At 38.6% G+C, this 16,233-nt stretch overlaps 1 protein-coding gene across 5 annotated transcripts in view; it reads right to left on the reverse strand.

The window, feature by feature from the left end:
* Window positions 1–16,233, reverse strand: part of Astn2 (astrotactin 2) — a 948,854-nt gene that overhangs the window by 160,156 nt on the left and 772,465 nt on the right. For all 5 annotated transcript variants that reach the window (XM_028887868.1, XM_028887866.1, XM_028887865.1 and 2 more), the window contains 2 exons: window positions 5,012–5,145; window positions 3,319–3,467 (listed from right to left, as the gene is read on the reverse strand). In XM_028887868.1, the coding sequence (XP_028743701.1) occupies window positions 3,319–3,467; window positions 5,012–5,145 (283 nt within the window). The remainder of the gene's footprint in view (window positions 1–3,318; window positions 3,468–5,011; window positions 5,146–16,233) is intronic.

Below are 16,233 nucleotides of genomic sequence, written 5' to 3' on the forward strand. Positions count from 1 at the left end.
AGGTGAGTTTAAAGAGCCAAAAGGAAACAAATTATTTCATGTCCACTTAAATATATATATAATATACAAGTATATATGAATATATGAAATTATTTAAAAGAAGTTACACTACTTTGGATGATAATGTTTTTCCCCAAGGTCACAGACTATTTCCAGTACCAGGCATGCCTGCCTTTGTGTAGATGCTCAGAGAAGTCCAAGGGACTCCCAAAACATTAGAGGTTATTGCCAGTGTCCTTGGTTGCCCCCCAGAACTTGATGGTATGCCCTACTGGTGAAAACATTGCACACTTCAGACACAGGGTGTGGAGCTTGAACTGACCTGGTAGCCTCCTCTCTGAAGATGAGCTCTTGTAGTATCCAAAGGTGTTAGGCAATGTTCCAAGGGGAAAAGGAATTAAACTCCTACCCAAATGTAAAGGTTGTAAACCATACCAATCAGTACAGCAAAATAGATCCAAGAGTGCAATAATGCAATCTCTATCTCAGGAATAACCAACAGTCACCTAATTGGACTTAAGGCCCACTCAATAGGAGGGAACACACACACACAATACTGCAAATCTATCCAACTGCCTATGGTGGGTGAAGTCATGGACCCTAGAGGTAAGCCTACTACTGCCATTTTCATAAGCCAGTATAATTCTCTGCATTTTAAAGACTTTTCCTTATAGCCACAGCTAAATGTAACTGTCTGCATGTCTCAAAGAAGCTTCTTTTTTCCCCAGCAGAGGAGACCATTACAGAAATCTATTAGTAGTAAAAATTCAGAGAACAACTGACTATTGGTTCTCAGGTCCAAATAATATATATCTATAGCACCCTCCCTACACCTAAGGCTCATGGAACATCATAAAAGAGAAGGTGAAAAGATTATGAGTCAGAGGACCATGATACTCAGTATAAAATAATGATTTCCTATAAATGACAGGGAGCTACATGCATGAAATCTTAACAAAATTGTCTCCTAAACAATGGCAACACCATTTGATGTTCCTATGTGGATGGAGGAAATCTCTGTCCACATAGCCAACAGCTATAACTTCAGCCAATTAAAGGCTGCTAAGCTACCTGATAGGATATCTAATCTCAAGTATGAATCCCTAAATGCATATGCATACAAATATAGTCATTGGAATCAGCAGGTTGTGTGTGTGTTAGAGAGAGAGAGAGAGAAAGAGAGAAAGAGAGAGAGAGAGAGAGAGAGAGAGAGAGAGATTAAGAATAATAATTAAAGAGTAAGAAGTCATAGTAATAAAGTTAAGAGGGAGTAGGGATGACAGCAGAAATTGGAAGGGGTAGAGTATAAACTAGAAATGATGTAAATACAGTGCACATGTATGAAATTCTCAAAAACTGCAAATAAAATAGTTATTAAGATGTAAAGACACTGGGCGGTGGTGACACACACCTTTAATCCCAGCACTTGGGAGGAAGAGGCAGGCGGATCTCTATGAGTTCGAGGCCAGCCTGGGCTACAGAGTGAGTTCCAGGAAAGGGGCAAAACTACACAGAGAAACCCTGTCTCAAAAAACCAAAAAAAAAAAAAAAAAAAAGATGTAAATGGTCTGAACAACCAAGTTTGGCATGCATAAAGTAAAAGCTGGTAGCACTTTGGGAGCAAAGAACAAAGCATATGAAAAGATACATGCACCTCAAATTCCATTCGGAACCCAGATACAAAGTTCCTAAGCGCATTCAGTAGACAACTTATAAAAAACGAAAATATTAAGTTCCAGCCAATGAGTTTTCTTCTGTCATCTATAACCCAAGTCTCACCATGTATATCACATTCTGCCTTGCTTGAAATCAAAGCAAAAGTAGCCCAGAAAGGAAAGTTGGGGAGACAAAAAAAAAAAAAAAAAAAAAAAAAAAAACAACCCTCAGGGAGAAGGAACAAAACAAAAATGAAACAATTCAGTGTTCAGTGTTTACTTTTATCTATTCATCCCACAAATATTGAATGCCATTCTTTATGGTAGATGTTGAGAATTCTTATTGATTTAAGAAATTTAAATCATTCCTGTGGTAAAGTATTGCTTGTAATAAAGCTTGCCTGAAGATCAGAGGACAGAGCTAGCCACAGAGTTAGCCATAGAGGTCAGGCAGTGGTGGCACATACCTTTAATCCTAGCACTCAGGATGCAGAGGCAGATATCCATCCGGATTTTTGTGAGTTCAAGGCCAAACTGGGATACATAAGATTAATCCAGTCTAAAAGAGAAACAGAGCTAGGCAGTGGTGACACACACCTTTAATTCCAGCACTTGGGATCACACACCTTTATTCCCAGCACTGGGAAGGTTGAGACAGGTAGTGATATAGCTGGGCAGAGAAAGGAATATAAGATGGGAAGAGACAGGAACTCTGGCTCTTTCAGGCTGAGGAGTTGGTGAGGTAAGAGGTGGTGGCTGTGGCTTGCTCTGCTTCTCTGATCTTTCAGCTTTTACCCTGATATCTGGCTCCAGGTTTTTATTATAAGATAATTTAGGATTCATGCAACACATTCCTTCATCTTATGTTTTGTTTTTAATGTAACTGAATAAGCAAGAATTTACACTTTTTAAGATTATAATCTTTCAATTGTGGCTTTGTTCTATGGCCTTGTGGAGATGTCACCAGATGGATTTCCTTGGGATGGCCTCAGTTTCATGATCTGTGAGACAAGCACAGTACAGCAATCCTTTAAACTTGGAGCAGTTCAGGGAGATGCTGAATAGTGTAGGCAGGTTAGTGTGTAGCACAGAAAACAAGTGCTCAATCAATTTCTGGCTGGAAAAGAATAATGACTGCCTGGAAGTCTCAACAGAGTATAGAGCATAGATTCATAGTAGAGTTCAAATCTTCTTTGCAATGTCAGGAATACAGGAGAATGCAGAGTTAATGTTCTCAGTGACAGCCAAATGGAGCTCTCTTAAAATCCACATTTCTCAAAGCTCCTGCTTGCTTGCATCATTTCTAGCTCTCTTTTACCCTAACACCAGTTCAAAAAGAGTACCCCCATTACATCTCACCAGGACAGGTAATTTCTTGAATATTCTCATTCCCAGGCTAGTATAGTTATGTACAAATGCTTTCAAACCCAAGATATGTAGGCTTTCTCACATGGAGAAAGGTCAAGTCCCCTTCACATAGAGTAATCTTCAAATCACACAAGATAGTGACTGTCCAAGTCAGAGGAACTCTTTGCATCTATAACTAGTTGCTGTTGTTTACTGAAAATCACACCAAAACTCCTCAGTGCCTTCTCAAGACAGGTGACACCAAAGACATTAGAGAATCTGGTTTCCCCCACCCCGCAAAGAGAGAAGTACTTACCCGTGTACAGGTCAGTGTCTGTGTATTCATCCACTTTCTTGTGCTGCAGTATATAGTCAGAGACTTTGGTCCCAATGGCTGGCTGAACATCTACCCATTCTAGGGAAACTACAGTGCTGGAAGGCTCCACTGTTGGAGAAAGCCGTAACCTAATGGGGATGAGGTGACAAAAAGATTGCTCATTTGCCATTTTGTGTAATACGGGGCCCTAAACACTTGCAAAAGCTTCATCCAAGGTTCAAATCATGATTCCATCTGCTACCACAACTTTGCATGGCCTTAAATAAACTACTTCAGTTTTCAAGGCTTCTGTTTCTTCATCCACAAATCAAAGATATAAAAAGCCTCTTTTAAAAGCAATACAATATTCTATAAATTAGTCTATGCTCACAGTATGTATCAATGAAAACTGGTTAGTGCTTGATTTATTTAGACAACATTTTCAATGGTGTTTCATTTTACAGAAATAAATCTGCAAGGACTAAGTGCAGATGCTTTCATTCTTCCTGCCAGTCCCTTTAGTTCGAGAATGCATCAGTCAACTTTTAATATTCTCAAGTCTCTCCAATTGGTACTTAATACACTCTCAATAAGAGAGAGGGGCGTTGGAATAAATACTTCTGCAAAGCAAGAAGAAAGAATTGTTGAACATTGTTACTGGACTGGTCTCTGGAGACAGTGGTTTGCCATTCCCTCATTTCACTAAGTAGGGAAAGTAAGATCCCCAAAGCGAAACAGTTTGCACAAAGTCATATGACAAGACACAGACAAGATCATCATGGTAACCTTGCCTACTCTAGGTCTAGATTCCTTCTTTATATCTGCTATGCTATACTGCCTCTACAAGGACAATCTTATGGATTCTCTCTTCCTACACAGGTGTTTTATGGAACTCTGGCTGCCAATACTGGCTCCTGACTATTCCTCCTCACACCACCTCTTCTTAAGCACACTTCTCCAAACAAGATGACCTTTTTTTGCGTCCTCAAATAAATTTCTGGTGTCAGGTACTTCTAGTAGGCTGTTCCATCTGCCTGAAAATTCTTAGCACTTGTTACTTAACTCACTGTTCCTATTGTAATTCAGGTCCTTTCAAAGATATTTTCTTTATTAACCCTTGCTTCTACCTAAAACATTCCCATGAGTCTCCCAATGACCAACTTTGTTTTTCTTTAGTTTTTAATTTAACAATAAACCATGTCTTATTTACTTTTAGCAACCTATCTCTCCTACCTCATTACCAGCTTCCTACATCTGTGTGGCTTGTCTCTATCCTGATCATTGGTATTTTCTAACCCAGTGACCGACACACAGAAGCTGGCTGGAATTATTGTCTGAGAACTGAATAAAATAAGATAGATTCAATAGTTTATCTCAGTAGCTGCAGTAGTCAAAGTAGGCATTGGCAAAGCAAGTTGGTTGCCCAGCAGAACAGTGCTTAGTGGGTAAGCACAGGAAGAAGAAATGGATCACAAGACATCATTTTAAGACACTATACACTGCGAATTGTGCACGTGCCAATTTCTGTTTCCAAGAACTTCATCTTTCCCAAAGGAGAAGAGAAGCACCAGAGATTTTAGTGATCTGGGTAGACACCCTGAGAACACAACAAAATCATAGCTTTGTCTGATAATACAAGAGTGTGAGCCAATGGAAAGAGGTAGGCAAAGGAAGAGGGGCCGTACATACTTACACCGGCTGTGGAAGTGGGCTACAATTGGGAAGCCCACTGGCATCAAAGGCACTGAGGTCACACCTGCACCAGTCATCAATCACGTCTCCTTTCCCAGAACACCAGTAGGAACTCATCAGTGCACTCTTGAAGGCCTGAAAGAGAGAATGACAGAAGGGACAACGATGATAGGGACTGGCAATAAAGGTGTATTGATGGTCACAATGTTATACCACCACAGTTGTAGCAACCTTCCTGCTTACACATTTGTGGCCTTATCATCCAGCTTCTCCATCCCGAGATACTCATTTTCCAGCGTCCAGAATTATCACTGAGACCTAATGCTAACAGTATGTTGGGAACTTCTCTTGACCCTGGCACTCTACCTACTAACATAGATCCTCTTCACAATAATCCCACATGATAAATATTACTGTTATTTCTCATTTTATGTATGGAAAACTGAAGCACATAGAAAGTAACTAAGGTTCACAGGTAGGAAGTAACGGAGCTTGGATTGAATCCCTGGCTCCAATCTATGGATACTATCTTAAAGAAACCCAGTCTCATCTGCTTCCTGGTCCCAGAGCCTGTCCTACTAGAGATACTACATCTGATTATCTCACTGCCCTACTTAAAAATATGAAGCTTCCCACAGTCTTCAGGATTAAATCTAAACTCCTTATTTAAGTTCCTGGCCTCCTCTCTATACTCCACTTACACAAGTCTTAGGACCTTCAGTATACATTATTATCTACTTTCATGGAAGCACTAATAATTGCCCCCAGTAGTCAATTCCTGTCTATTAAATTAGGAGGCAACAAACTGTTTCTGCATAGGGCCATGAAATAAGCATTTTTAACATTGTGGTCAGGTGGTTTCTGTTATAATTACTTAATACTGCCTTTGTACTATGCTAACAATGTCAACAATACTTTAAGTGAATAGTATGTTATAAAAAAGGATTTAATTGGCAATGTTAGTCAGTGGGGTAGATTGGGTTTGATAGTCTTGCTTCGCTAATCTTATTTTAAATGATGGTCACTGGTCTATTTAATTCTAATGTTTCTCAGTTTCTTTTAAAAAATATACACTTTTAAGCTTGGAATTCTCCATTTTCATTGAATTCCAAATCAGTGTGTTTGGTCTTAAATAAGACTTTCCCTTAAACCTGAGACCAATCATGCTTTTTTGGACACTGTGACACTAGGTCACTCTACCATCACATCTCTGTATCTGTCTTACCCATCATATTCTAATCCTAGTTGCTATCAGGGGCAAAAGATAGACTGTCTTCCCAGGAGTGTTCTCACAGGACCCATTGTGATTCAGTTAGTATTTAGTGAACAAATGAACAGTCACTTAAAAACTGATCATTAATATCAGGTGGAAAAGGATAACTTGAAAGGAGTTTCCTGCACCCAGTGGATGACAGGCTCAAGTATTTCTTGTATTGTTATTTCTACATTTCTCATTTGAGAAAATGCCCTGGTTAAGTCACTTCCTTTGTGCTGACATTCCATAGCTTTGAGGATTGAGGATGTGGGATCCAGCTCTTTAAAACTTAGGGACTCCAGAAAATGTTGATCTTTTGCTCCTTTGCCAGTATATGCTGGGCCAACCATGAGTGTTTTCTTTCCTTTTATGTTACTTTTTCTGTGTTTTACAAATGGACTTTGCATATTACATATCACCAAGTATACCTGATTACTCTGATGTCACTTTTTTTATTCTGCAATTGTTCAAAATACTCAGGAACAGAATATTTTAATATAGCAACTATGGGTTCTCCATCCTCACCTCCTCAGAGGCACATAAATCTAAGTTAGTAGTTCTCAACCTTCCTAATGCTACAACACTTTAACACAGTTCTTCTTGTTGTGGTGACCCCCCCCAACCACAAAATTACTTTTGTTGCTGCTCCATAATTGTAATTTTGCTACTGTTATGAATCATAATGTAAATGTTTTTGGAGAGAGAGGTTTGTCAAAAGGACTGTGACCCACAGGTTGAGAATCACTGATCTAGAAGGAGAAGGTTTGTATCAAGAATGTTGTGTGTAAATGTCCATCCTACTTTTCCCAGAGACACAAACAGGAAACCTCTAATGAATTGTCCTTTGTGTTCTCACCAATATCTTCTGCTAGAGATGAATGAATTATCCAATTTCTCCTGAGTCAAGTGTATATCTAAGGACACAAACATGAACTATAATAAAATCTAATACCCAACTTCACAGTTCAAAGTATTTTAAGCACAAGATCCTGAGCAAAAACAGCAATGTTGGAAAACTCCCATTACATATTTCAATTTATATTACAGAGCCATAGCAATAAAAACAATATGTTACTTGCATAAAAACAAAAAATTGAAAACCCAAACATGAGTATGTGTAACTTCAGTCATCTAATTTGACAAAGAATGATGAAACATATACTGGAAAAAAGACAGCATCTTCAATAAATGGTGCTGGGGAAACTAACTGGATGTCCACATGGAAAAGAATGAAATTAGACATGCATCTATTGCCTTGCATTAGAAACTCCAAATAGATCAAAAACCTACATGTGAAGTCTGAAACTGCTAGAAAAAAATACAGGCAACACTCTACAGGGTACAGATGTAGGAAAGAACTTTCTGAATAGAAGGAATCCATTTATCCAGGAACTGAGGCCAACAGTTGACAAGTGGGACCTTATAAACTAAAATCTTCTGCACATCTAAAGAAAACAATCAACTGAGTGAAGCCCACAGAATGGGAAAGAATATTTATCACCTATACATCTGACAGAGGATTAATATCCAGGATGTGTAAACAACAACAATAAAGCACTGAAAAACAAAGTAACCAAACAAAGAAAACAAATTATCCATTCGAAAATTGGCTTGGATCTAAACAGGAAATTCTCAAACAAAAACAGTATCTTTAGATATCTTTAGAAGGACACCTCATGCAGCCTTGAGGCAGGGGCAAGGGCTTGGACTTGTTTCTACTGGATGTGCCTCCCCCTGGGAGTCCTTGCCTTCTTGTGGGGAAGAATGGGGGGGGGTCAGTTGAGGGGAAGGCTGGGGGGGGCAGAGGAAGGAAGAGGGGGATTTCTGATTGGTGTGTAAAATGAGAAGAAAATCTTAACAAAACAATGGAAAAAAAAAGAATGTAAGGAGACCATACAATATTAAGGGAACTTCCATAAATATGTTTATTGTCTAATACACTCAATAAAACATTTACAATGACAAAAAAGTGTTCATCATCCCTAGAAATTAGGGAAATACAAATCAAAAGAATTTGAAGATTTTATCATACTCCAATCATAATAACAAAGATGAACAAAACAGCTGATAACAAATACTGGAGAGGATGAGGGAAAGGGAACCTTCAATCACACTGTTGATGGGATTGCAAATTGGTCTAGTCACTCTGGAAATCATCGAGGAAAACACTCAAAAACTAAATTAAATCTGCCTTATGATCCAGCTATACCATTCTTTGACATATGCCCAATGATTTGACATCTTATACCATATTTACTTGCTCAGCCATATTCACTGCCACTCTATTGACATTATCTAGGAGTCGGAAACAAAATGAATGTCCTTCAACTGGTGGATGGATTACCAAAATGTGGTACATGTATGCAAGAGAATATGATTCAGCGTAAAGAAAAATGAGATCATGATATTTGAATGTAAATGAAAAGATCATATTGAGTAAGGTAATGCAAACCCAGAAAGACAAACAACAGAGGTTTTCTTTCATCTGAGGATCTTAACCCCATGTTCTCAGATGTGAGTATACAACCTGGAGTAACTACAAAAAACGAGAAAAGCAAAAATAGGTTTATTGTGATGGAGGGGCAATAGATGGAAATAATAGGGTAGAAGTAACTGAACAGGGAAATTGGAAAAATATGTGGGTGAATCTAATTATGCAGCAGGGAGAAAAATAAGTAAGTGAGAGGAAGGTAAAACAACAGTAAGAATGTCTGAAAAAGCCATGATGAATCATTATCTAATTACAATTACATCTAATACACATAAGCCTGTGTATTCATATACATATATAATATAAATGGAATTTTCCCATCTGTGCTGGCAATGCTCTCCTGAGAGCCATAGACTATTTTTTTTTTTTTTAAAAAAAAAGGAGTCATGAGAACACCCCTTTTGAGTTGTTGGTCAGGGTTGTACAGGAGACTCCCCAACCACTGTAGGCTATTGCTGCTGCCCTTAGTTGTCTCCTAGGTGTGAAATGGAGGTCCCTACTGCTAAAAATGCCACATAATTTGGACACAGGATGCAGAGGACCTAAACTGGATGTGACCTAAAAGACTTCTCTTTGAGAACTAGGTCTCATGATATGAGAAGGCACAATGAAGTTCCCAAAAGAGGAATGCAATCAGTAGTCCTACCCAGTTATGACACCTATGAATCACATCAGTGACCAGCATGGCACCATAACCATACAAGTGCAATAGTGGCGTGCACATCTTGTTGCTAACAGCTCTGTAATTGAGCTTAAGGTCAGCTCAACAAGAGAGAAACCATGCCTGGTACTCAAAACCTAGCCAATTACCTGGGGCTAGTGAAGTCATGCTTGGAGGAAAACCTGTAACTACCATTTTACTAAACCAGCCTAATTTATAACTACATCAGGCACATTCATCCTTAAACCCACAGATAAGTGTAGTTATCACCTCTCATCAGAGAAACTTCTTTTTACAACAGACAGAGATTATTACAGAAAACCACAATCAATCAAAATGCAGAAGAACAAAAGACTATTTGGTGCCCAGTCCCAACGGATACATCTGTAACACAACTCCTACCCCTAAGGCTCAGGGATCAATGAAGAAAAGTGGGTGGAAAGATTTTAAGAGCAAGAGGAATAGGAACTTTGTTATGGGATTGTGTTTCCTAGAAGCATTAGAGAGGCTATACCAATGAAGTCTCATCAATATGGCTGCCTAACAAGACCGGAACAAAGATGATACCATTACACTTACTACCAAGGAAAGGAGAAAGCTGACAGGCTCTCAAGCCTAGACAAAGAGCTACTGGCGAGTAGGCAATGCTGAGACTGGAAGAAATGGTCTTCACCAAGGAAGAACCTTCTCAAATTGGTTATCTAATACAAAATGGTTAACCCTAAGGTAACAGAATGTAGGCCAAAAAGTTTGTATTGATGTATTTAGATGTGTGTGTGTGTGTGTGTGTGTGTGTGTGTGTGTGTGTGTGTGTAAAGCAGTAATTAAAGAAAAGAAGACCCTGAATTAAAGAAAGAGCAAGGGGAGAGGTACATGAGAGGAAATGGAGGGAGGAAAGGAAAAAGAGAAAATGATATAATTATATTGTAATTTCAAAAAACTAAAAAAAGTATTTTAAAAAATGTGATCTCCATAACAGTTCTGAAAGCTATATAATACAACCTATATTTACAGATAAAAAGACTAGGAATCTGGGCATGAAGCAATTTTTCCAAGACCACACAGCAAGAAAATGATGCAAGCAAAATGCAAGTCTATACTTCCATCACTTACAAAAGGGCAGGTCTTTTTGGTTCAAACATGAAGATCCGTGGGATTAACTTCCAGATTCAGTAAATTAAAACAGAACATGCTTAGTTAAATTTAAACTTCAGACATTTATTTGAATATAAGAATATTTGCTGTAAAGTACTTGGGCCAGAATTGACTCCAGAGTATGAGCATTGTTCCTACCATGTCCCAGAATCTATGTTGGGGGCCAACGTTCCTTCTAATAGAATGAGAAAAGGAGGTACATTTGTAAATACAGGAACCAGACAGGAAAGTGTAAGTTTATACTGACTGTCAGACCTGTTCTCCCTCATTTGTAGGTTCCTCTTCAGTGCAATCAGTGTGCACAGCTAACTGCTCATAAATAAAGATTCTGCAACATCTCTAGACAGAGCCAAAAGCTTAATTACCTCAGTAGTGAAATCCAGGGCCATGGAGGAAAGTGACACAGATGGTAAGACTGTATTGGAGTCCAGCGTGGAGAGAGAACATCCTGTTTTGTGTGTGTGTGTGTGTGTGTGTGTGTGTGTGTGTGTGTGTGTGTGTGTACATGCACATGTGAATGCATGTGTGGTTTCTGTCATCAAAAGGAAACTGAGCTTGTGGAAAACCAAACAGGAAATCTCCCTGGACTTGGTGAGTTTCACCATCTAGGCAGTTGTTGGGAAGAAATCCTGCCTATGAGTCTCCACATCCACTGGCTGATTCCCAGAATGCTGGAGAATGGAATGGGGACTGGTGCAATGGCCAGGCAAGCCCTGGATAGAGCACAAAGACAGACTGATAAAAGGCTAACTTCAAACAGGGAGCTCTTGCAAGGCATCAGAAGCCAGCACGGTGTCAGTGTGGATCACTCTTCCTTACGTCTTCAGTCCTTGCAACACTCCATCTACAGTCCATCTAGATCCCAGGGGAAGGAAATCATAGAATGTTCCAGCTTCACAGGACTGGGTCTGTAAATCATCTAATCTAATCCATTTACAGATGCAGATACAGTGACCCAGAAAGCCTAGCTGGTTACCCCAAGGTAACAGATATTCTCAGTGATAAGATCATTCTCTTCCTTCAATTAATGCTCAAAATTACCCTCTGCAATGGGTTTTCTATCCCTGTATACAGAAGAGCATGAAGAAGGAAGGAGCATGAAGAATTGAAGTCCGTTGGAATCCTGTGCCATTGATCATTCTAGTTTATCCAGAAAAATAAATGCAAGGATTTCATCCAAAATTTAATTTTAGTTTCTCTGCTTTGGATCATGCAGGGTATTTTTTTTTTGGGGGGGGGTGCCTGTACTGTGTGTGTGTGTGTGTGTGTGTGTGTGTGTGTTCTCAGAAATAAATAAATATGTGTACTGGAGGCAATCTGACTCGTAGCATTTGAGAGGATCAACTTTAGCATGGTCATTGGTTTTCAGAACAAAGAAGGTTTGCATTTCCAGAACTCATAAATGCTTCCAAGTTCAAACTAATTAGTAAACCAAGTTGAGCAGGAGGAGAAAAGCAGCCACAGAAATGTTAAGCAATCAAAATAAACTAGGATTTATTCCTAACACTATTGTGACTTTCTTATTTGAACTTGCATAAGCGACTCCTCTTGTTAAGTCTCAATTTTCCCGTGTGCAAACCGGAGAGAACAATGATACATTATTGGCGGTTGAATTAAGCTTAGTAAATAGTCACTGAACTTCTTACTCCTTACCATTTACTGGCTAAAATTTAAGAAAGAGATGAACAAGACCCAGGGGCTAACTTCAAAGACTCATAGTTTAATGGTAAAGACAACACACAAAGAATTAAAATTACTATGGTTCAAATGTTGTGAATTCATATACACAGGAGGCTGTGGGAAGACAAAGAAAGGGGCCTTTCCAACTCTAAAATTATAACAATGCCTTAGGAATCTTAAACTCTAAGTAAACAACCTGTGTTTCATTAAGATATTTAGTACAATGTACACAGAATGCCATTAAGCCCATGAATTAAATTCTGTTTTCAGTACTTCTCGTGCCTGTATTTTTATGACTGCATTTTTACACTAAAAATTGGTATTCGTTGTTGACAACAAATGAGTTATTTTTGATGTTGAGAGGGTTATGTAAGACTCCAGAATGAGACCCTAAAGCCATCAGTCTATGCTTCATGCATTTTGTTATCTGTACAGCACTAATGTTTGGTCCTGTGATTGCCCAGTTCTTGCCAAATAAGCAAGGGGAAAGTTGTCTAAAGACAAAATAGTCTATTATCTTCATATCTTCTGTCTCCATTTTACTGCCTAATGCAGCAACTAACATGAAATAATCAGTAGGTGCTTGTTGAATTGATTTAAAATCTTATGTGGAATGTTGTAGGAAACAAACCAATTCATAAACAGAGAAAGAAAAGAAAATAGGTTTGTGACCCTCTTCTTCCCAAGAACAACTATATCATGCATGTCAATTTGGTGTCTACATCCAAAAGCTGAGAGTCAATCTGAGCTTCTTTCTCTGTCTCAAAACCAATCTCCTTCCCTTGGTCCCCAGCTATATCCCCTAAGAGGGTAGCCATGCCTCTTCTGTGGGCAATTGTTACAGCTTCTGGACTAGAATCCAAGCTACAAATTCAGATACTGCTTCACATTCTCTCAGAGCTTTCTGAAACATCACTAATTCTTCTGTCTTCTTGCTTGAACATCTCAAAATTCCCACTATTTTCCAGTTAAAGCCTCTACTCAGGAAGTTGAGATTCGTCATCCCTTATCATAAATTATGTCTCTTCTTTTGTGCATTTTCTACTGCTCACACTCTATGATTCAGATCATCCCACTTCTCAGGAAACTGCACTATGTCATATCCACAAGCATTTTCTCATACTCTTTGGTTGCAAATGCCCATTCAATACATCTTTTTCTCTGCTGAACTGAAGGAAGATCCCTTTGTTCAACTGAACATACTTTGACACATTTTCTTTCTTCCACTTTCTCTCATTCAAATTTTATAAATTTCAGGGCTGGAGTGATGGCTCAGAGGTTAAGAACACTGGCTGCTCTTCCAGAGGTCCTGAGTTCGATTCCCAGCAACCACATGGTGGCTCACAACCATCTGTAGTGAGATCTGGTACCTTCTTCTGGCCTGCAGGGATACATGCAGGCATAGCACTGTACATAATAAATAAATCTTTAAAAAAAATTATAAATTTCATACTTTCTTGCAATTTGAACATCTACTATTCTTCTTACCTTCCAGATAGTGAAATCATCTAATCAAAGTTATAAATATGAGTAATGTATATGTCTCCATCTATAAAAAAAACTAAGTATACAAAGGGCTCCAATATAGATAATAAATGATATAGAATAAGAATAAGACTCTCTGTCAAGAACTAAACAGAGAAGGGAAGACCCATTTTGAATGTAGATAGTACCACCGCATGAACTGGGTCCCAAAACTGAAAAAATACAAGTAGCTGAGTACTTGCATTCACTTCTTTCTGCTTCCTCACTGAGGATGCCATGTGACAAGCTGCCTCTTGTTTCACCACTATGCCTGTCAACCATGATGAACTGTATCTCTTCAAACTGTCATCCAAAATAAACCCTTCCTGCTTTAAGCCGCTTTTGTTGAGTATTTTTGTCACAACAATAAGAAAACTAATTAATACAGAAAACGGGTACCAAGGGTCACTGCTGTGGCAAATTTAACATTTGATTTTTAAGTCTTTAGAGTTGGTTTGTAGAGAAAATTTGAATGGTTTTGGCCTGTTGTCTAACAGAAGCCCTAAAATGACATAAACAAAGCTTAATGGACCATTGTGATAGGAGGGTGGGAGAACAAAATTCTGAGAGTAATGTGGAAAATGGTCTTAAGTGACAGTGGAGTCCACATGATGGTGTGGTGATGTTCACAAAAGAAAGCTGCAAGCATGGAGAGGATCAGACCCAAGAGAGAGGCTATGTATGTGTGCTGCCAGTGGCAGAATTGGTATATGGGATACCCTAAGTTGTTGGTGCCCAGATGATACTATTAGGAGCCTCAGGTGAAGGAACAACTTCTCCACCATAATGGACCCTATCCCTGCCAAATATGAACCAAATAAATACCTTCATCTTCAAGCTGCTTATGTTAGATATTCTGGCACAGCAATGGGAGAAGTAACTAATAGAGTCTAATTAATCTAACTAATGAAATGACTAATTTTTAAAGCTATTTAAAGTAGGTTTATATGATACAAAAGTTATAAAGTTAGAATCTTTTCTGGAGATAGTTGTAATTACTGTTTGGAGAAAAGTGATTGGAAATATAAAAAGAAGTTCTAGTTACTTTGGAAGATACTAGAGATGTGAGGAAGGGACAGTGGCTGGCATCCTAGATCTGTTTGGAAACTAATTGCTGAGCTCATGCTCACCACATGTCTAATTGGTTAGGACTGAAGAGGTCTACTGAAGGGGTAAAGAAGGCAAAAGAGCAGTGTAAGTTCAGCACAATTAATAGAGAATTCTAGCCACATTAGATCTCAGGGGTAAACCATTACTGGTCCACGTGCTGTGATCCATTCATCAGCAGACCACCTCTATTGGCTGGAAAGAATTCCAGGTATTCACACCTCTAGTAGCTTTAAGTGATCTGGGATGAAATAAGTGAGCTTTAAGAGATAGGATGAAATAAATCATGCCCATGAAGTATGACAAAGAAAAGGAGATTGTCTAGTCACCTTATTAAAGAATCAGTGACTGCATAATTAAGTAGCATGTGTGAGAACACATGTAGGGAGAGAAGTGGGTAGTACTAGTTATCAGTCTTTGTATTCCCAAACAGAGCAAGAATGTTTGTGTGATGGTGCATCTCAAAGACTGTTTTAAGGAGGTATAAATAAATAACACATGAGCAAAGGAAAGTGGGAACCTTCAACTACATACAAACTTAAGTAAAGCTCTTAAGGGTATCTAGATGTTTCATTGCCACTGATTTCTTCATGGCACTATAATCATATATACATACAATATGCATTTGTCAAAAATCAAAAAATATATACTTCTAAAAAGTATCAACAATGGTATTTGAGTGATAATGATAATGGAAGTGCATATCCATCACTTATAATAAATTGTACTACTTTAATGTGAAATGGTTGGGAGTTGAGAAGTTTGTGGGAGTATGTAGGTAGGGAACATACAGATATTCCCTGTGCGGTCTGTCAGTTTTACCAGGAACCTACAAAATGTTCAACTTGACATCTAGCCAGGTAGCACCTACCCTACATACTACTGAAAATTTGACCAAGAAAGAAATGGGGGAAAGGAGACAGATGCCTACTGATTCTCACCTTACTCAAAGCCTGGCACTACACCTTCTGCTTGTCAACTTCTATGAGCCTCCCAACAATCTGTGGATATAACGGTCCTTCCTATCTCTAGTAATTTTAAGCAGATAAGCAAGTCAAGTATCAGAAAAGTACAGTTTCAGAATCACCTAGATTAAACCCAATAGCACAAAAGTCTACTTTCAATATTAAGCTCCATGCTAACTAGTTTATGTTGATTTCCGACAAATTAGAGTTATCTGGGAAGAAGCAGTTTCAATTGATGAATTGCTTCTATCAGATTGGGGGCTATGGGTAAGTCTGTGGAGAATTCTCTTGATTAATGATTCATGTGGGAGGGCCCAACTCATTGCAGAGGTTGCCCTTTGGGCGGGTAGTCATTGACTATATAAGAAAACAGACTGAGCAAGCC

Source organism: Peromyscus leucopus, chromosome 2, assembly GCF_004664715.2.
Source record: "Peromyscus leucopus breed LL Stock chromosome 2, UCI_PerLeu_2.1, whole genome shotgun sequence".
NCBI lineage: Eukaryota > Metazoa > Chordata > Mammalia > Rodentia > Cricetidae > Peromyscus > Peromyscus leucopus.